Genomic DNA, 21,378 nt, shown 5'->3' on the forward strand with positions numbered 1-21,378 from the left:
TCCACACATTTTGTAACCATTTTTATTATTATTAAAATTATGAAATTTTTATTGAAACATTAATAGCAATTTAATTACGTTCCTAGTTGTATGGTGTTTAAATAGTAAATTTAAAAAACTCATTCTACTGATTTTCAATTTTCAAATAACATTATTAACTGATATTTTTGTAAAATATTTTAAAAACGGTAAATTCAACTAATTAGACTACATAAAAAACGCACCCGCATATCAAACGTACAATTTATAATTATTATGCAAAAACAAATAAAGAAACAGAGAGAGAGAGAGAGAGAGAGAGAGAGAAAAAGGTTAAATGAACTGATGAACTGATAAATGCTTCTTTATCTCAGGTATATCTATGTGGTCATTAATGTCCCAGAAAAAGCCAACCAAACGTGAACGCAGAATTTCATTTTCATTCCAATTTTGTCTCTCCAAATCTAAACGCACCGTTCGCCATCTTTCTCTCAAGATCATGCCTTCCATCACACTCCTCAAATCTCTTACCGTCAATCCTTCCCGCCTCAAAACCTTCCTCTTGATTCTCTCTCTTCTCCTCCTCCTCTACGTCTTCTTTTACCCCCACCCGCCGCCGCCACCTCCGATCCCACGCGCCTCCGATTCTCCCCTCACGCGCCGCCATGTCCTCTTCGCCATTGCTTCCTCGTCCAACTCCTTCCCTCGCCGCAAGCCTTACTTGCGCCTCTGGTACTCCCCTAACTCCACGCGCGCCTTCGCTTTCCTCGACCGCGCCGTTGACGGCGACGACACCGTGCCTCCGGTTGTCGTCTCCGGCGACACTTCGAGGTTCCCTTACACGTTCCGTGGAGGTCTCCGATCGGCGATCCGCGTGGCGCGGGTGGTGAAGGAGGTCGTGGATCGGGACGAGGAGGGTGTGAGGTGGTACGTGTTCGGCGACGATGACACCGTTTTCTTCGTCGATAATCTGGTCAAAACCCTAGCTAAGTACGACCATGATAGGTGGTTTTACATTGGCGGCAATTCGGAGAGTTACGAGCAGAATTTGAAGTACTCGTTTGATATGGCATTTGGCGGTGGAGGATTCGCTATCAGCCACTCGCTCGCTAGGGTTTTGGCTAGGGTTTTGGATTCTTGCTTGCTAAGGTACTCGCACTTGTATGGCAGCGATGCTAGGGTTTTTTCGTGCCTGGCGGAGCTCGGCGTCGGTTTAACTCATGAACCTGGCTTTCATCAGGTAAATGCTCTTTCTATGTGCTTTATTTATACGCATTTCTCATTAAGCAATTTTTAGTATTAGCAAAAATTTTTATAGCACAAACTAAGTTTAATTTATATGCAAATTGAGAATCCATAGTGGACTTAAAAATTTTGGAACTAAGGTTTGGTTGTTGTAGAATGTAGAGTACAAAACTTGTTGATGTTGAAAGAAAGGCTAATTAGGAAATTTTAGATGAAATGTTGATTATTAATGACTACTCCAACTTTCGAAGAAATGTAATTGTTGCTAACTATTTAGGAAAATTATTCAATAGTGTTCTGTCCTCTCACATGAATGATGATGAATTTTTAATTAATAGGATGCACCACTTTTATGTGAGAAGAGGGAGCAGAGTATCGTAATGCATGACCATGTGTGATCACTGAAATACTGAAATTATTCAATGTGGTAGATTGTTAATAATAGGTAAAACTGTGATGCCAGTTATGGGCTCGGATAAGAACCAATAAAAGCTTGCCAACTCAACTGTCGTGACAAATGTTGTGAATTTTTTTTTTTTTTTTGTATGTAGGCATTGCTCAATTACTAGACCTCCTTCTTCTTTCCTTTTTTTTTTTTATTTTTTATTTTTTATTTGTTGGTGATTGAATGACTTTTACAGCCTGATCTGCTAGTTATTGGCATATTTGAACCTGCATGTAGTTAAAAGCATGTGAGAGATCAGATGAGTGTGACATGCAACAGTAGTTTGAGATTTTTTTGGAGAGGTTGCTTAGCTGACTGCAAAATTTGCCAAATAGTAGCTTTTTAGAAAAATTTTTGGTGCATAGCATGCGGATGAAATATATTAGTAAGTTGGACTGTGTTTGTACAATTCCCTCTTGCGCGAAGTCTTAAAAAATTTTTTTTTTTTTTTTTTTGGTGGAAATCGAGTCTAGGAAACTCGACTTTCATTTGAACAGAACTTGAGTTTCGTAAACTTGAGTTCCTTGTGAAAAACCTTGGAACTTGAGTTTCATAGGCTCGAGTTCCATTTTTTTTATTTTTTTTATAATTTTTAAAACAGTCTAACTTACTAAAATTTATCAACCGCATGCTTTTTTGCTAGGTTTTTTTCCAAACAGATGCTTTTCTGCAAATTTTGCCCTTAGCTGACTGACATGGGTTGGCTGAATAACCTTACCAAGTTCTTAGATTATCCTATAATGTTTAACATTTTTTTTCCTTCTTTACTTTATGGATGTTGTTTGGGATTTTATTTAAGTTAATTGACTAAATTTTGAAGGCAATTCATGATTTAATTCTTTTCATACCAGGTTGATATGAGGGGGAGTTTGTTCGGGATGCTGTCTTCACATCCATTATCTCCTTTGGTGTCCCTTCATCATTTGGATGCTGTGGAGCCAATCTTTCCTGACATTAACAAGACTCAAGCAATCAAACATCTTTTTGAAGCTGTGAATGTTGATCCTGCCAGGATTTTGCAACAGACTGTCTGCTATAACCAATCAAATTCATTGACTGTTTCAGTTGCATGGGGTTATGCTATCCAGGTGTTCAATGGTAATGAATTTCTCCCAGATCTCCTTTCACTGCAGAGAACTTTTGTACCATGGAGGAGGAGTGTCACGGTAGATGCAAGTCGTTATATGTTTAACACGAGAGACTATCCTAAAGATCCATGTAAAAGACCCGTTACCTTCTTTCTGGAAAGTATTGTACCTGATAAAAGTGGTGTTTGGAGCTACTATACCAGACACTTGGTTAAAGAGTGTGTCATACCTAATGCAATAAAGAATTTGAAAGGCATCAGAGTGTTCTCTGAGAAGCTTGAGCTTGATATTGAACAGGTATTGCCGAACTGGCTTAACTATGCTTGATTTGCAATTCATACGTTCATCATATGACGTTTTCTTCATATTTTAGTTATTTGTAAGTTAGTGTCACTTTGCAAATGTTGTCTTCTTTAATCCAGATGAAGTCTCCACGACGACAGTGCTGTGGCATTTTGCCCTCTTTTAATGAATCAATGGTCATTGACATTAGACAATGTGGAGTTGATGAACTAATTTCCATGCACATCTAGCATTCTTTGGGAAGAGAAGAGTTTGGAATACACACAAAGCTCAGAAAGTTTGTAGCAGTTCTGCTATATAATTATCTGCAATGCAAACTGCAAGGTAATTTCGTAGTTGTTAAGGTTGTGCTTGGAAACTCCTCCGGAAAGAATGATTTCTAATAGGCATATGAAAAACTTTTTGGATAAAGTTTAGCTATAAAATTGGTTGTATCCTAAGGCTATAACCTTACTCAATAAAATAAATATTACTATATATTTTGAAAATTTAACCGTTGAATTGTATGTTCTTTAATACACACATGTCAAATTTTGTATCAATCAGATATTATTTACTATATCATCTATAAGCTTATATCTTATGCATAATTTTACACTACAAAAACTTGCAATTTAAACAATTTATTGATGACATGACTATTAATCTTTAATTTTCTAGAAATTTTGCAACTATGGAGGATATAAGAAGAAGATGTAATCTAATGGTGGATTTGTCAAAATTTACTTCTAATAAAAAGATATTGAGTAAGGTTGTAGCCTTGGGCTATAACTAATTTTGTAGCAAAATTTTGTCTAAATTTTTTTTGTGGAGAACTAAAATTAAAAGTACTATCGAATTTAAATTATCATGTCTTGCTTTTTATTTTTAACCTATAAGATGTCTTCACCCGACAGCACAGGAAGAGTTGTTGGTATCACTTTTCTGTTAAATCATTTCAGCACAGAATTACTTGATCGCCACAAAGAGAATTCAATCTGGAACTTGCAATTAATCTGTGCTCTATGTAACTTTTTATTAAGTGCCTTTTCCCCTCAAGTTGCATTTCATTTCTAAAAGATGTGTGCCTTATTGCTTACACTATCTTATACAATGTTTTTGCTTTTCTTTATATTAAAATGACTTGTGCTATTCTGCTGCTGTTTTTGAATATATTTGTAAAATTGTGATTTCTGAAAATTCAGTGACATATTCATCATGACAGATCCTGTATTTTAAATTTTAATGCATGACTATCTTTGCTTGTGTATACGTCAAATAAACCTAGTTGATAACATTTGAATTCTACTCATTCTCTTTTTCCGATATGGTTTTTCAGAAAGTAATTTTTAATTATAAATTGTTTGTAACCTATCAAATAATAATTATATATTGTTTGTATTTATGCTTATTATATCTCTAGACCATGCAGAAGTATTAGGTTATTTCTAGAGTTTCTACAAGAAGTATGCTGTTCAGTGAGATTTCCTCAATGTTTGTTAACAGACATAATTCCTTCTCTCCTTTAAGGACTGAAAAAAAAAAAAAAAAAAAAGAGACATGCCTTCAAATGGTTGGGGATCTACAGGATCAACGCGTGGAGCAGCTAGATGTCTTGATCATTTGAAATTATTGGAGTTTTTGGTTGAAGGAAAAAGCAGAGCAAAGGTCATCTGCCAACTTAGGTTCTTGTTGTGCAAGAATCAGGCTATTTCCTTTAGCTCCCGATTGTCTTATTATTTAAATTTGAGAAATTTTGATAAACAAAGACTTGAAGAAGAATTTTAATCACATGCCAAAGAGGAAGATGACACAAGTAACTAACATGAAGATAATACTGCATTGTTATGTATTCATTTGGTGGAATATATTACATTAAGATACATCTGATCATGTAATTAGAGTGTATAATTTTTTATTTATTTAAATTTTATCTTTTCTCAAAAAATATATCTCATTCATGAGATTGTAATAGGCATATAACCATTTAGAACATTTTGATTTTAAGTTGTTGCTTTTTGTGCCTTGCATTTTGTTTAGAGCGTGTTTATTAGTGTGGTGGCCATTTTATATTGCACAGACATAGCTGGTTTCCCCAAAATAAAACCTCCACAGTTCTGTAGAGGTCAGAAAGGTGAAGTCGGTAGTGGCGGTTTTTTGTCGCTGTGGTTAGCCAGTTGTCAATGAAAAAAGAAAAAAATTCACAAATCGGCAGGGGTCAGATTGCTTTTTGAGTGGCACTGGGGATTAATGGTAGTTGGGGATTAATGGTAGTTGGGCACGTGGGTTTCTCGACTTAGGTCAGCCACCATGGTTGATATGTGGGGTTGATTTGAGTTATGGTCAAATAAAGGTAATGTGGTGGTAGGCGGGGGGAAAAACGTTGGTATGTGGCGGAGCTATGGTGAAAGTTGCCAGGTTGTAGGGGGAATGTGTAGGGTAGTCCATCCATGCCAATGAAAACTGTTGGAAGCCGTTGGTTTGGTGCGATCATTGTCAGTGGGATCAATTTCTTGAACAACCTTACTTCTGAAAGGTTTATAAGACTTAGAGAAGCATATTTGGTCTCAGACCATTCTCATTAGGTATTTTATAAATATGCCATTATGAGACATAAAAAAACTTATTTTATTATTTTAACACACTATTTTACAATTCACCATTCATCGCATTTTTTATTTTTCAATTTTATACATTTGTTGATGCTCATTTTGAGAAGCCCAGAAGAAGGAAGAAGCTAAGCAATATGAGGAAAAAAGAGTTGGTAATTGGATAAAAAAACCATTAAGTCCAAGTGGCATAAATAATGGATCATAGGCTCATAAAATAAACAAATGGGTCTTGAGGAAGTAAATGGACCTTGAGGAAGTAAACGGGCTTAAAGGAGCCTCGAAAGAGAGAAGTATCAAACCTATGAGCAGTATGTGATGTAGAAAAGTGAGAATGAGTCACAACAAGTTCGAAGAAATGTAAGTAAAGAAAGTAAGGGGTTGATAGAAAGTCCATGAGCCCCAAGGATGAAGGATAAATTAATTGGGTTAGGGAAGCTCAAAGGAGTTAGTAAAAGCCCATGAGAACGCAGAATTAGAAATGGTCGAGTATGTCCAAGGAAAGTAAATGGGTCAAAGATGCCCAAGAGGAAATAAATGGGACATAGGAGCCCGCAAACAACGTAATAAAAGCTGAATGATCATACTGAATCATTTAGAGAAGAATAAGCAGCAGACCCAAAGAGGCCTAGCAGGCTTGGGTCAAATGACATCACGGCAGGAATGGTAGAGTGGTGCAGCAGGAAATGGTAGCAAGATTGCAGAAAAGAGTAAAAGAGTGGGCTAAAGGAAGAAAAACCCATAATCAAGCAAAGCCCAGGCCCTAAAGAGAGCAGGCCATAAAGAATGGGAAGTCAAAAAATAGCTCACACCATAAGAAGTCAAGGATGAGCGGCAGAATGTGCAGACGAGCCTCTAGACCACGGCAAACGCATGAGTAGGGGACATGTTTTGGACATACACAGAAGTGGAGCACGTATAAGGCCTAAACACCACAAACCTGTACCCAGCCAATACAGGAAGTGATGGGTCATGGGTCAGAGGTAAGAGGGCATGGTCTGGCGGTGGGGAAAGGGGAAAACCTATTCTGGGGTTCCTGCTTAGGCTCTTTTGGGGGAAATGTCCTGTTGAGATGACATATCGCCTTAAAGAAGTAAGGATGAGTTGGAACAACTACATGTATGCCAAGAGAGATAGGGAGAGAGAGAGCACCCATACCATAGCAGGTAACAGTGCCACAACAAACAAACAAATAAACAAAATAGTTTTCTTTGTCTAGTGATGAGGAGTGGCACAGCCAGCACAGGTAAGTGGTGGTGGCTGGGCGAGCAAGGACACTCAGACTAGACAAAGACAGTTAAAGGCTAAAATAGTAAAAGTTAATCATGGCAGGCATTATATAAAGGACCCCTTTTGTGCACAATAGGGGGGACAATCACAGTAATAGTAACCTCTACAAGAGAATCACAACATAAAAGCAAGCACTGAGAAAAGAATAGAGAAAAAGAAAAAGAATTAGAAATAATGAAAGGAAATAAAGAGCATAGAACAACAGGTATGCACCAATAGGTTGATCCCCTCTCTCCCTCTAAAGCCCTGCTCTCTGTCAAAGGTAAAGGATTCTTTTGGGCATAGGCCATTCAGGCCCGTTCCCTCAAAGCAATTAATTTCTTTTATGGGGAGATTATTCGCATTGAGGAAATGGTTCTCTTCTTGGTTTCAATCCTGTAACATAACTTGGCATGGCAGACTAATATTTCCCTCTTTGATTCAATAAACTCATTACTATTTCTTCCCCACTTATTTTGCCATTTTATGTATGGGGTGCTTCCTGTCGCTACCCTTTATTTATTTTGTCTAAGTAGCAAGCGTATTTCTTTTGCTATCTTTATTACATCTATTTGCCATAACCTTCCTATAGCAGCTCCGCCTGTCATGGGCATGTGACCAAAGTTTTGGCAAACAAGGCGTAGTTTGTGCACAAGCTGGATTAAGGTGGGTTACAATTGGACCGATCCCAACTTTCTTATCCAGAACACTTAGGCCCAGTACAGCAGGAGCAACCCAGCCTAACATTACAAAAAGCCCCACCACAACATTAAAATTATATATAAAAATATTAAAAATAACCAAAAAACAAAAATACTAAATAAAAACTCACTACCATAAACAAACACAAGCACAAAACTGTAACAAACCCACTACCACCGGCCACAGGTACAACCTGCCACCACCATCACCTAATACTACTTTAAAAAAAATTCCAAAAATCAACACAAAACTCTAAAAAAAAGAAAAATAAAGAGATGAATCAACTCCATTTATACAACCCAAATTGCATGGAATCAACCCAACTCCACCATCACCCACAATCACATGGAATCCATAACCCAAAAAAAAAAAAAAAAAAAAAAGGGCCCAAACCACCACCATACATAAGCACAGCCCTCCACCACCACCACAGCCACAGGTATAACACGCCACCACCACCAACAATCCATCGGCTGCCATCACCACCCAATACTACTTTAAAAAAAATCCACAAAATCAACACAAAACCCTCAAAAGAGAAAAAGAAATGAAGAGATAAATCAACTCCATTTATATAACCAAAATCACATGGAATCAACCTAACTCCACCACCACCAATAATCACATGGAATCCACAATCGAAAAAGAATAAATAAATAAAAATGCCCAAACTTACATGCGATCTCCACCAGTCGACCTCATCGGTGAGGTTGAACTCCATGGCAATGGCCGATCTCAATGGCAATGATCTAGGCAGAGAAAAAGAAGAGAGAGAGAGAGAGAGAGAGAAGAAAAAAGAAAAGAGAGAGACAGAGAGGTGTAGAGAAAGTGACAGAAAAAAGATAAAAGGAAAAAAAGAGAAAAAAAAAAAAAGGAGAGACGTGAAGATTCTGGAGAAGAAAGAAGAAGGAAAAAGGAAGAGAGAGTGACAAAAGATGAAGGGAGAGGCGGAGAAAGAAAGAAGAAAAGAGAGAGAGAGAGAGAGAGAGAGAGAAAAGAAAGAAAGTCATAAAGGAAGAGAGAGAAAATGAATAATTTTTTTTTTATAGCATTTTCTTCTGTACCATTCCAAAGATGGAACGATACTGTTCATGTGTGCCAAATATTATAGTATTTAGAATATCTCATGGGAGGGGTTTTTTGGTGTTTGGTGTGCCAAATGCCAAATATTTGGCATTTGGCACACCTTATGGAATGCACTCATAATTGTTTGAGTTTGGCATCTCACAACTTTTGGTGGTTTATTTGTTAATTGTTATGGCTGAGACAAAATGATGAATGTTAGTTTAATTTTAAAATAGCTAGTTAACATTTGTACGAGATAAAAAGCAAAAGCTAAGTTGCCACCTTGTTGAGACGTTGAAGAAGATATCTCAGGTTTGAGTGTGCGTTATTGTTGAAAAGGTAAATGTCAAATCTGTAACTAAACAGGCGAGATGTGATGACATAATAGAGGAGGGAAAATGGAGATAGTTTTACTTTTTTCACTTGACATTTTCTTCCTCTTCTCTCACATTCGACATTTTCCATCATTCTATTTTTTTCATCCTTTTTGTGGAACAACTAGGATGTAAAATTTCAACTAATTTTTCCTTCTCTAGTCTTTATCTTCAATCATTCTACTTTTTATCTTCCCTATTGAGTAGAGGCTTCAAATTGCTAATGTTGGTCGATAATTGGGCACCCCACATGATTGAAACCCTTCTTTACTAGTTAAAAGCAACAACTCAGTAGATTTTGAGGTCATATATTATGTTGGGCTGAGCAAGGACCTAACCAACCCAACTGACCCGACCTAACATGTTTTGGGCGGGTCTAGGTCTATTCAGTTCAGGTGTTGGGTCTTACAGTTGGGTTACTTTTAGGTTGAGTTGGTTACAGGTCGGGTTCAGGTGGCCCAACTGACCTAAAATTTTGGGTCTGGTCGGTTATGGTTCAGGTTTGGATAAAATATCATTTTTATCTCTACTTTCATAAAACTTCGTTTTTCGTGTATAGACTTTCAAAGTTCGTTTTTCATCCTTAAACTTTGCAAAATGGTCTATTTTTCATCCTTCCATCCATGTCTGTTTGTTTATGTCATATGTGGCTAATAGAATGCTGAGTATTTGACTTAAACCATTATATATATATATGGACACATGGCTCACAATGAGTTGGACACATGGAAACAATTTTTTTAAAAGTGCAAACCCCCCACAACAACAGCTTCAACTAGTGAGCTCAATCCCAATCGGCAACCCCAATTGGTCAACGCTAGCCTTCGTTTGCCTGTGTCGAGGAGAAGACAAAAAACTTACAAGAATTCTTAATAAAGATTCAATTTTTAATCGAACCCAAAAAAAACCAAACTTCATCCAAAACCCAGATAAAACTCTAAGCAAACAAACAAATTTTACAAGAATTATTAACAAATATTCAATTTTTAATCAAACCTAAACTACTTCCGAACACAATCAACAAACAAACAAAGATTTGACTTCAAACCATCAAACAACCAAACAAACCAAGTTAACGTTTCCCAAAAACAAAAACAAAAAGGCTTTAGTTTTAGGCAATTCTTTAGGGTCCCATTTGTACGCATAGATTAACGATGATATTGAGCTTAAGCATTTGTCTGATAAACCTTCCTTTTCAAATAGCACAGTATAAGCTCCTTGTCTGTCGGGCAAAACTGAAACCTAGGTGTCTTATTTCATCTCCTTGACACAAGCGGAGGGAGGTTGTCGTTGAACGGTTGGGGTGGCTAGTATAGATTTCACGGTTGGGCTTAAGTTTCAGGTTTGGGGATTTCTATCGGGTTGTGTCAATTGAGCGATTGAGGGATTGTGGTGGGTCTTTTAATATCCTCGGTTGGACTGCTCCTGCCGTGCTATGACCCAATGATTCTGGGGTAGGAGAGTCGAGACTGACTAAATTGAAACCCACCTTAAGCTAGCTTGTGCGCAAGCTAGAACCCCTAGCAGGGATCTTGGTCATGTGCCCACGATAGGGTATTATGTCACAAAAATGTTGTAGCAAGAGAAAATAAATAATACAGCAGGACGACTAATATTTTAACTAAGGTGCCCGCAATTGATAAAAGATAATGCTTAAACAATCTTGCAAAAAGGGAAATACAATAACGTAAGTATGGCATAAATGAATAAGCAACAAAGAAAACAATGTTAGCACTTAACAATTATGATAAAAGAAGAAAGGGGGTTAGTTTGTTAAACTTGGCTCCTTGGTAGATTTTTAAGTCCAAGAAGGGAACCAATCCCCAATGTAGGTAACCTCACAGGGAAATCCTGCCATAGAAATTGTCTACTTTGGAAAATGGACCTGAGTTGCTTAATCTTAAACTTTTAGCTTGCTAAAGAATGGGCTTTTGAGAGGGAGAGAAATGGGTAGCCTATTGGTGCATGCTTCTCACTCTTTTTTACTTCTTTTTCCTCTCTGTTATCCTACCATCTTTGTTTTCTTTTTTTTCTTCTTCTATTTTCAATGTTTTTCCTTACTATTTTTTCCTTTTGTTCTTGTTGTTCCTTATTGTGCATAGTTGAGGCATTTTTATATTGCCTGCCATGATAAGATTTACCATTTTACCCCTCAACTACTTTTGGCCTGTTGTGGGTGTCCTTCTCGGACTGCCCACTGGTCTGCTAGCTGCCCAGCCACTACCACTACCCTGTGCTGGTTGTGCCATGTTCCATTCCCAGACAAAGGAAGTTTTATTTTATTTTCTAACTTTCTGTGGCATTTCTATCCTGATAAAGGTTGGGTATTCTCTCTTACTAACTCCTATAGCATGCTCCTAGTGATTCTAGCTCATGTTTGCCTCTTTTGGATGGTATGTCATTCCAACAGGACATTTCCCCCAAAAGAGCTTGAGTGAGAACCCCAAAATAAGCTTCCCTCTTCTCCCTACTTCCAGACCACACCCTCTTTTACATCTGACCTATGGCCCACCTCCCCTATATTAGCTGGGTACAAGTAGGTAGTGCCTGAGCCTTATGCATGCTCTACTCCCATGTGAGTCCATTGCTTGTTTGGTGCTCATGCGTTTGTTATTGCCTGTGGGTTTGTCTAGTCTTGTTGCGTGTTTAGCTGCTTGTTTAACTTTTTGTGGCGTGGGTGAGTCATTGGGTCTTCATTTTTTGCATCTCGTTTCTTCATTGGGCTGGGTATTGCTTGGATGTGGGTTGACTAGTACTCTTACCACGTCACTGCATTGTTCTTGCCATGATATCGTTTAACTTTTCGTTTGCTGGGCTTTCTCTGAGCCTGCCATATCAGTTTCATATATTATTCCTTCCCTTAGTTTTTGTTGCCCAGTATTCCTTTTGGGTCAATTCTTATATCATCTTGGGCTTCCTCGGCCCATTCTATTCATTTGGACATCCTTGGCCCATCTTATTCTTTCTTGCTCCTTACATTCCCATGGACTTTTACTAAATCTTTTGGGCTTCCCCGGCCCAATTACCATATCTATTACTTTTGAGTTTGTTGGCCTTCGAACCAATCCCATTTACTAATCCCTTTCTTGGGACTCCTCTGGCCTATCTTTGCTTACTTTCTACTTTTTATGATTCTCATGAACTTATTACTTCATTCTTTGGGGCTCCCTTAGGCCTATTTGCTTTCTTTTGGACCCTTTTACTATTTTGTAGGCCCGTGGACCATTATTCCTGCCATTTAGGTATAATGATTTTTTTCCTTACTTTGCTAATTCTTCTTTCTTCACCCCTTTTCATATTGTTGGGCTTCTTTTGTTATTGGGCCCTTTTGCCAAAATGGTTGCCAATATTCAGCCCCCCTGAGCATATGAATTGCTCCTGCGGTTTATATGCAAATAAAAAGTCTTTTTTTTTTAAAAAAAAAAAAAAAAAAAAAAAAAAAAAAAAAAAAAAAAAAAAAAAAAACGGAATAGTGGGCCATGCCTTATTTTCTTTCTTACTGTGAACATTGTTGTCTCTTTGAATTTCCCAGTTTAGTAGTTATTCTGAAACACAACTTCTACTTCATTAATACGATGCTTCTTTTGACAGCTGACCTATTGCATCCTTTCGTGTTATCCTTATTATCATTAGTACTTAAACTTATTCCCTTCTCATCATTCGCATAGAACATATTTTCATTCCCTTCTCCTTCACCATGTCTTCTTCCTCAAAACATCCTCACCAATCTATTCTGATCAAATATCCTATTATGACACCAGCGAAAGGTAAGGGTTCTTCCTGCCGTAAAGGGAAAAAGATTGCTGCTGACAATCCTGCCACCAAAATTGCAGGCGAAGATGCTCCCTTCTCCGAATTGGAACGCTCCAAAGAGGAGGAACGGGGTCGTGACCCAGATGGTGAGTGTGCTCCCCTCATCGACTCGTGGTACGACATTCACACCCATTTTCTGGTGGTGCACGGCGATTACTTGCCTCCGCCACCAGGCCATGTGTGGCTCTCTATTTGTCGTTGTCTTGGGCCCCTTTAGCTTCCTCGATCCTTGATCTTGATATACACTATTTTATTTCACTCCTCGTGCCCATTTTCTTCGAATTTGGGTCGGGTACCTCTTAGGGTTAGGAGGAGTGGGTAGATGAAAAGTTGTCTGATACGAGTTTCATGGTGGTGTTGCAGTAGGCTTGCGTGTTGAAGGCTATTGTTTCATCGCATTACTTGTCCAACCATAGGGACTTGTTCAATCTTCATCATTTGGTCTGCCGATGGTGCACCGTTACCCATACCTTTTTCCTTTCTTGCAGCGAGATCACCATGACCTTGGAGGATGTGGCAAATCAACTGTTGTTACCCATTCTCGGCAATGTGGACCTGAGTAATATTGAGCTTTCTCCTAAGGAGGAGGCCGTGGAAGCTGAGTTAAAGAAATGGATCAGTGGCAATGTGAAATTGTCGCATTGGGTTGGGGCTTTCTCCAAGGCTTTTGACGTAGTTCGCGTGGCCTTTGTTTCATTTTGGCTCTGTAAGTTCATCTTCGGCTCTCACCCTCATTATGTTGAAAAACTTCTTTATTTCTGATTAGCCATAAAGATTTTTGCCGTGGTGAGTCTGCCATTAGCCCTTATGTTTCTGGGTCATTTGTATGTGCAATTAGATATTCTGCAGAGTGATGAGAAATAGGCGGGTCTTGCCATATAGTTACTACTTCTGCCCACAGTACCATTTTGCAGCACCTGCTATGGGAGTGTTGTGCTAGGCATTTGGCTAAGTGCAATTCTGTCCTTTTTGCCAAAGAAAGTACCATTCTTGTTCGAAGGTTATTACTGATTTTTGCGACTGCTTTGTATCTAGTTTTCCATCAGCTTATTGCTGGGTTGAGTTGAAGCCGTTTGGGCATCCTGCTATAGAGTTTTTCAATAAGGGAGTTGGCTTTTGTTGGAGAGCTTACGGGAGTTTGGGCACTGGCTTTACATGTGTTGATTCGATCATGGGCCCTTTTACTGATACCCCTGGGACCACCACCTCGTTGACTGCCTTTGATGAGAGGGGGATTACATACTTGGCAGGCACTAATGCTGAATGGCTGCCTTACCTTGCTGATGAGAGCATTCAGTTTGTGCACTATCCTGCCAATAAAGTGAGAAGGCAGTTTGGGTTGGATCAGGACATACTTGACGATTTCACTACCATTCTAGAGTCTGCTACTTCTATTCGAACATTCCTACGGCCTAGTACTTTTGAGCTTTGGAGTAGGTGTTTCACAGCAGTCAAGATCCTGGGTTCACAGAGAGAGGGTCTTTGCATAGCTGCATTGCATGGGTATTGGTAGGCTGTGATGACTTCATTTAAGCAAAAGTTGTTGCGTAACTGTGGGTTTTCTCTCATTCCTCCTGATAGTCTCCATGCCATTATTTCCGCCAACTTGCGGTTGTTGCAGCTCACCAATTTTGTGGTGGCATATGCTAGGAAGCAGATTCGGTGTGCTATATTTGAGTGGTAGGAAAAGGAGAAGGGGTGGAACTTGTATGCTGATGAGTACCCCACAGGTTGGGAGAAAAAGGTGAAAGTGGTAAATTTTCCTGCACTTGCGAAGAAGGGCTCGATATTTCAGTCCGCTAAATCCAAGTCTACTAGGAATGGTGATGATTCTTTTGAGACTTGTTTCGACATTGTTCCCTATGAGGGTGGTCTTCCTCCCATTGGTAACGTAGTCCTTGAGAGTTCTCCTGATCCCTCTGTGTTGGGAAAAATTCTATACAATTGTGAATAAATTTTAGCAAGCATAGCGGAAAGAACAACCACACAATAACACAAAGATTTACGTGGAAACCCTTTCTCCTTGAAGGGAAAAACTACGGGACAAACTCTAAATAATTTCACTATATTAAATAGAGATTACAACACTTAGAGATACAATTTGAGTAAAAAAAAAAACTCTTCTTTTTTTTACTCACTGCTCTCTTTCTCACTGTGTATCTCTCACAATTTTCTCTTACTCTCTCTATTTTTCTCTTCTCTTTTTGCTTGCTTTCACTCACTTACGCAGTTCTGCCAAACTGCACTTAGTCCTTAGTCTCATTTGTTTGGACTTCTCCCTTTTTCTTCACTCTTTGCCCCAAATGGCCGAATGGCCTTTCCCTTTTATTTCTTTTCTTCCTTTCACACTCTTCTCATCAAATCACAATAAATGCAAGCCACTTACTTTGACTTTACTTCAATCAAATCTTTTCTTCAGATCTGCCATAGTCGAATGAGTACTTTTGCCTTTTGCTTCTTTCTTTTCTTTCTTCTTTTAGCGTGTCCAACGCGCCTAGGCCAACCAACCCCAATACATGCTGACTTTTGTACATAATGAACAAAAGTTAAGAAACATGAAGACATGCCCATTAAATGAGCATATCTATTACGTGGGCTGGACTCATAGTGCAGTGCACCCAACAATCTCCCCCTCCAGGTCACTTATGGAGGAGATCTTCAACTCAACTCTTTAGTTAGAATCCATGCCGGCCAAGTCAATATCAGACTCAACCTTCTTCATTATCTTCACTAACACTGAGAAAATTTCATCAAAATTAATACCTTTCATTCTCAAATAGTTTACTTCACCTTGGATATCCTTAATCCAATTTCTTGGCTCCCCCTCAACAGAAGCACAAATATTCTCGAAGCTAACTGCTTGATGTTCTTTAGTACACCTCCTTTCAAGAGGTTTAACAATCTCTAGTGGAAAATATTGCTCCCCCTGCTCAAGACCTTCATGATCTTTCACTTCATCATTCTTCCTAGCATTATGATATTTTTCATCACATATCATTTTCTCATTTAAATCATTTTCAAGTAGAGAAAATTTTACTCTCTTGGCTGCAACACCATTAATATCAACTCTTAACTGTGGAGTTTTCTCAAAAACTATTACTACATTGGACTTTTTCTTACAAGCCCTCACATGAGTTCTGTACATGCCACAATAAGCACGCCCTCTAGCAATAACTAATAATCATTTACAAAGTTTCCATCTTCCATTGCCAAGATGGTTACTATAACCCGCTTGATCCAAAGCCAAGGTAGACAACACATTCATCCTTAAATCTGGAACATGCCGCACATCCTTCAATATCAACGTGCAACCAACATTGGTCTTGATGCACACATCACCAATTCCCACATTTTTTGAATAATTGGAGTTACCCATCTTTACAACACCAAAGTCGCCTCTTTTGTATGTGGTGAACAACCTTTTTGTGGGGATAATATGGTGGGAAGCTGTTGAATCAACAACCCACTCAACATCATTCTTAGCAACATGCTTACACTTTTGCTCTTCAAGAGAGAGCATTAGAACATCCTCATGAAACACAATTGCTGTAGTATTCTTCTCATCATCATTCTTTTCATCTTTCTCTGTAGTTTGTTCTTTATTCCAATGCCAGCAGTTTCTTTTTATGTGACCCTTTTCCCTACAATGGAAACATTCTCTTATCTCTTTAAACTGAGATCTACCTTTTGACTGTGACCTATCATTGGATTTGGCCCGATCATCAAGCCCACTGCTTCTGTTTCTGCCCTTGTTCTCCATAGCAAGAGCTTGATCTTGTGCATTGTTTAAACTGGCATCTCTTCTATGAACCTCCTCAATTAGAATCAAATCTCGAATATCATCATATTTGAGTTTGCTCTTCCCTGCAAAATTGCTCACTGCCATTCTCATGGCCTCCCAACTATTTAGTAAAGTAGCCAAAATAATTAATGCACAGATCTCATCATCAAATCAATTTCCACAGAGGACAATTGATTTGTGATGGTGTTAAACTCATTCAAATGCTGAGCCACAGGAGTACCTTCCACCGTCTTCAGATTAAACAACTTCTTTATCAGATGCACCTTATTATTAGCCGAAGGCTTTTTATACATAATAGACAAAGCCTTTATCAGATCCACTGTGGTCTTTTCCTTCATAACGTTGTGTGTAACTGATCTTGTCAGAGTTAATTGTATAACTCCTAGCACTTGTTTATCAAGAAGACTCTATTCTTCTTCTTCCATACTACTTGATTTCCTTCCCAAAAGAGGAAGATGTAATTTTTTCCCATACAGATAATCTTCGATTTGCATCTTCCAATAGCCAAAGTCTGTGCCGTCAAACTTATCGATTCTTGACGTCTATCCTTCTTCTCCGGCCATTGCTCCTAATCAAACCTACGCTCTGATACCACTTGTTGGGAAAAATTCTATATAATTGTGAATAAATTTTAGCAAGCACAGTGGAAAGAACAACCATATAATAACACAAAGATTTACGTGGAAAACCTTTATCCTTGAAGGTGAAAACCACGGAACAAATTCCGAATAATTTTACTATATTAAATAGAGATTACAACACTTAGAGATACAACTTGAGTAAATTTTTTTTTTTTTTACTCACTGCTCTTTTTCTCACTGTGTATCTCTCACATTTTCTCTTACTCTCTTTATTTTTCTCTTCTCTTTTTGCTTGCTCTCACTCACTCATGCAGTTCTGCCAGGCTGCACTTAGTCCTCAGTCTCACTTGCTGGGACTTCTCCCTTTTTCTTCACTCTCTGCCCCAAATGGCCGAATGGCCTTTCCCTTTTATTTCTTTCACCTTTTCTTTCTTTTCTTCCTTTCACACTCTTCTCATCAAATCACAATAAATGCAAGCCACTTATTTTGACTTTACTTCAATCAAATCTTTTCTTCAGATCTGCCATAGCCAAATGAGTACTATTGCCTTTTGCTTCTTTCTTTTCTTTCTTCCTTCAGCGTGTCCAACACGCCTAGGCCAGCCAACTCCAATACATGCTGACTTTTGTACATAATGAAGAAAAGTTAAGAAACATGAACACATGCTCATTAAATGAGCATGTCTATTACGTGGGCTGGACTCATGATGCAGTGCACCCAACACTCTGCTCGTACCCGTTCCAGCTGGCGGCCTACTGTAGGCAAGCCCATGCCTTCTGCTCTACGGCCATCCATAGATACTCCTCTTTCTAGCAGGACCCAAGGTAGCAAGAGGAAGACATCTCCACTTCTTTCTTCTTTATTTTTTCTTATTCATGAGGCCTTCTTGCGGCCAACTCCACATTCATACTTATTTATTTCCCCTATATTTTCTTTTTTAATTTTTAATTTTTTTATTATTACTTCTTGGAAATCTAAGTATAAGAAGGATACTTCTACCACCCACCCCATCTTACTTGATGAGCTTGAGTTGAAGGTACATCCCTCCCCTTCGCATGCATTCCCATTGCCACATGTTACCATGTGATTTATTTATTTATTTATTTATCATGATTCATTATTCTTTCTTTTTTTCTTTTTTTTAAATTTTTTTCTTTTGTTTTTAGGCTGACCCCAAGCCTTTGTATGAGCAAAGAGATCTTTGCTGCTATGGGCACACCTATGGAGGGTTTCTTTAATGGGGGCGGATGTAGTGGCTGAGGCTATGGCCTCTTTTTCTACTGCTACACAGGGAGCTCCTGTCGAGGCTTCAATTCCTTCATCTAGGCCTGGTCTTGTTAAGAAGAGTGGCCAAATTGAGAGGGTTGGTGAGTCTGTTCCTATTCCTGCCGAGATTCCTACTTTTCATAATGGAGTCATTCTTGCGGGTGCATCTTAGACTGGGAGTGCTTCTCTTGCTACTCCTTATGTTAACTTTGCCAGCGATCCTTTTGTTACCCTGTCTTAGGCTGTGAAAGATGGCTCCTCATTGGTGGTCACTCCTTCATCCATTCCTAGTTTTGCCACTCGAGGGCCCGATGCAAATTTGTTTTCAAATGAGGGATTCGAGGAGGTTCTTGAGGATTCTAAGGACGAGCTTTTTGCAAAGAAGAGGGTTTCTGATTTAGACGAGGAAGATGGTGGTGAGTGTGAGGCCGATGCAATGGGTATGTGTCTCTTGCCCTTGTTAGACCTTTTTTTTTTTTTTTTTTTTTTTTTTTTTTTTTTTTTTTTTTTTTATAATTTTTAACTTTCTGGTATGATTCTTTGATTATTCTGTGCTTTAATTTCCTTAGCCACAGAAATTCCCAAGGAGCCTGAGATTGCAGCAGACATTGTAATGCCTATAGACCCCACTACTGCCACTCTTGTAGCCCCTACTCCTACGGGTCTTGGTACTTTTTTCTTTCTCCCATATCTTCTTTAATCTTCATTACGGATTCATTTCTTCACTTTGTCCATCCCTCATGCTATATTTCATGTTTCTTCCCAGGTCCGACTCCTACTGAGGTGGCTCCATCCTCTCGATTTGAGGTTGGCAGTAGTTCTGCCACATTTCCTGATCCAGCGAGCAAGGTTGCTGCCTTTTTCATTTGGTTTGACTATCTTGAGACCAATGACCTCGATCCTGCGGATTTCTAGGGTGCTAGAGCTTGTTATGTTGATTTTCATGGCTTTCGGGTCCTTGGGGAGTGCATTTCTCATTTGGAGGCAGTTTACAATAGCCGTGAAGACTTCATGTAGGGATTTTTTTTTTTGGCGGATCCAGGAAGGAGCACTTCCTTAAGCTATTAGGGAGTGTAATTAATGACATCGAGCATAACTTCATCGACATTGTGTCTGCTGAGAGCATTCTGCAGTGGAAGGTCGCAGTTCAGGAGTTGATCAGAGTTGGCTTTATTGTGGAGTTTTTGCTGGATCATCTGTGAGAGATTGCTCGAGCCTTCTTTATGAAGAAGGCCTAGCCTGTTGTGGATGCCATAAATGCTCGCATCGAGATTTTGAAGGAGGTGGCAGGCTTAGAGGCACGTTTCAAGCGCCTCTTTTCTAGTGTTGCTGGCCCTAGCCGCTTTGGAGATCAGACCTTTATTTTAGGCCTTTGATAAGACTTATCACATTGTGTACTTCCTTGTTTATTTCCTTCCCCTATGTTTATTTTCTTCTCCTTTTCATCCTACCCAGTAAACTTCCTATTTTCTCTAGCACTTATTTGATAAGTCTAACATGACTTATATATTTTGGGTTTGTAATCTATTATGCTGCATTTGCTATGGTTATTACTATGATTATGATATAGTATGTTTTTGCTAATACTTCATAGTCTTCATTGGATTTTTTTTTTTTTTACATCAGCCCTTGCAAGGGCAATCACTAGGGGGAAGAAAAAAAAAACAAGAAATTAAACAAGAGAAAGGGATAACTACAGAATGTTTCTTAGGCATAATATAGCTTTAACCATTTGCTGTTAATGGGGTCCATTAGATCTTTTCCATTCATCTGGGCCAAATGATAATACCCACTTGCATGTGCTTCCCTCATCACAAAGGGTCCTTCCCATTTTGGTGAAAATTTAGATGGTCCTGCCATACCTCACCTAATATGGTCTGTTGTTTTCAGCACAAGCAGTCCTTCTATGAACACCCTTTCTTTGGTTGTCCAGTTGTAAGCTTTAGTAATCTTTTTTCTGTATTTACGACTACGCTTTTGGGCTTCCTCTCTTTTTTCATCTAATCCTTCTAGGTCATCTTTTTTGCCACAAAGATTTCCTTCTCCTTCTCTCTCTTTTGTGTTTGCATGACCCTTAAGGAAGGCGTCATCACCTCAGCTAGGTTGATTACCTCCGTTTCATAGACTAAGGAGAAAGGTGAAAATCCTATAGTAGACTTGGGTGAGCTTTGGTAGGCCCAAAGGGCGTTTGGCAGATGCATTGCCCATCCTCCGGCGTACTCCTGATTCATCTTACTAATGATCTTGATGAGAGCCTTGTTTGTTGCTTTTGCTTGCCCATTCCCTTGGGGGTAATAGGGCGATGACTGGTGGTGTTTGATTTGATAGAATTCTAGCATCTTTCTTTCCTCACTGTTGACAAATGGCATGCCGTTGTCGTTGATGATCCTATGAGGTACTTTGAATCTAATAATTATGTTCTCCTTCCTAAAATTTGCCACGGCTCCTCCTATGGCCTTACGGAGTGGTATGGCTTCTGCTTATTTGGTAAAGTACTCTGTAGTCACAAGGATCCATATGTTCCTGTGCGAGGGTGGATTAACTGGTCCCACTAAGTCAAGCCCCCAGGTGTGGAAGGGCCATGAGGTGACCATGCCACATAAACTTTGTGGGTGAGTGTGAATCAGGTTAGCTTGCACTTAGTAGCTGTGGCATTTCTTCACAAATTCTGCTGTATCTTTCCTCATAGTGGGCCAATAATAACTCATCTGCAGTAGACACTGGTATAGTTTTTTCTTCATTTGGCGCTCTCTGCATTCCCTTGTATATACCTCCCTAATCATTTCCCATGCTTCTTTAGGACCCAAACATTGTAATGGCTCTCCATCATACCCTTTCTTAAAAAGGATACCTTAAT

The 21,378-nt window shown here is 38.9% G+C and overlaps 1 protein-coding gene and 1 long non-coding RNA gene across 2 annotated transcripts; one reads left to right on the top strand and one right to left on the bottom strand.

The window, feature by feature from the left end:
- Positions 1-699: 699 nt before the first annotated feature.
- Positions 700-5,046, top strand: LOC112007786 (uncharacterized; the record flags this gene model as incomplete). The annotated part of the gene is given in 4 exon segments (XM_065777007.1): positions 700-1,219; positions 2,521-3,054; positions 3,180-3,384; positions 4,546-5,046. Coding segments are annotated over 3 exon segments (1,165 nt in total), but the record flags the coding sequence as incomplete, so codon positions are not given.
- Positions 5,047-6,958: 1,912 nt separating this feature from the next.
- Positions 6,959-8,982, bottom strand: LOC136068994 (uncharacterized). The gene is made up of 2 exons (XR_010630291.1): positions 8,296-8,982; positions 6,959-7,657 (listed from the first exon to the last, which is right to left on the bottom strand). It is a non-coding gene; the product is annotated as an uncharacterized LOC136068994 (long non-coding RNA).
- Between the last annotated feature and the right edge of the window lie 12,396 nt (positions 8,983-21,378).

This window comes from Quercus suber, unplaced genomic scaffold, assembly GCF_002906115.3.
Source record: "Quercus suber isolate HL8 unplaced genomic scaffold, Cork oak 2.0 scaffold_146, whole genome shotgun sequence".
NCBI lineage: Eukaryota > Viridiplantae > Streptophyta > Magnoliopsida > Fagales > Fagaceae > Quercus > Quercus suber.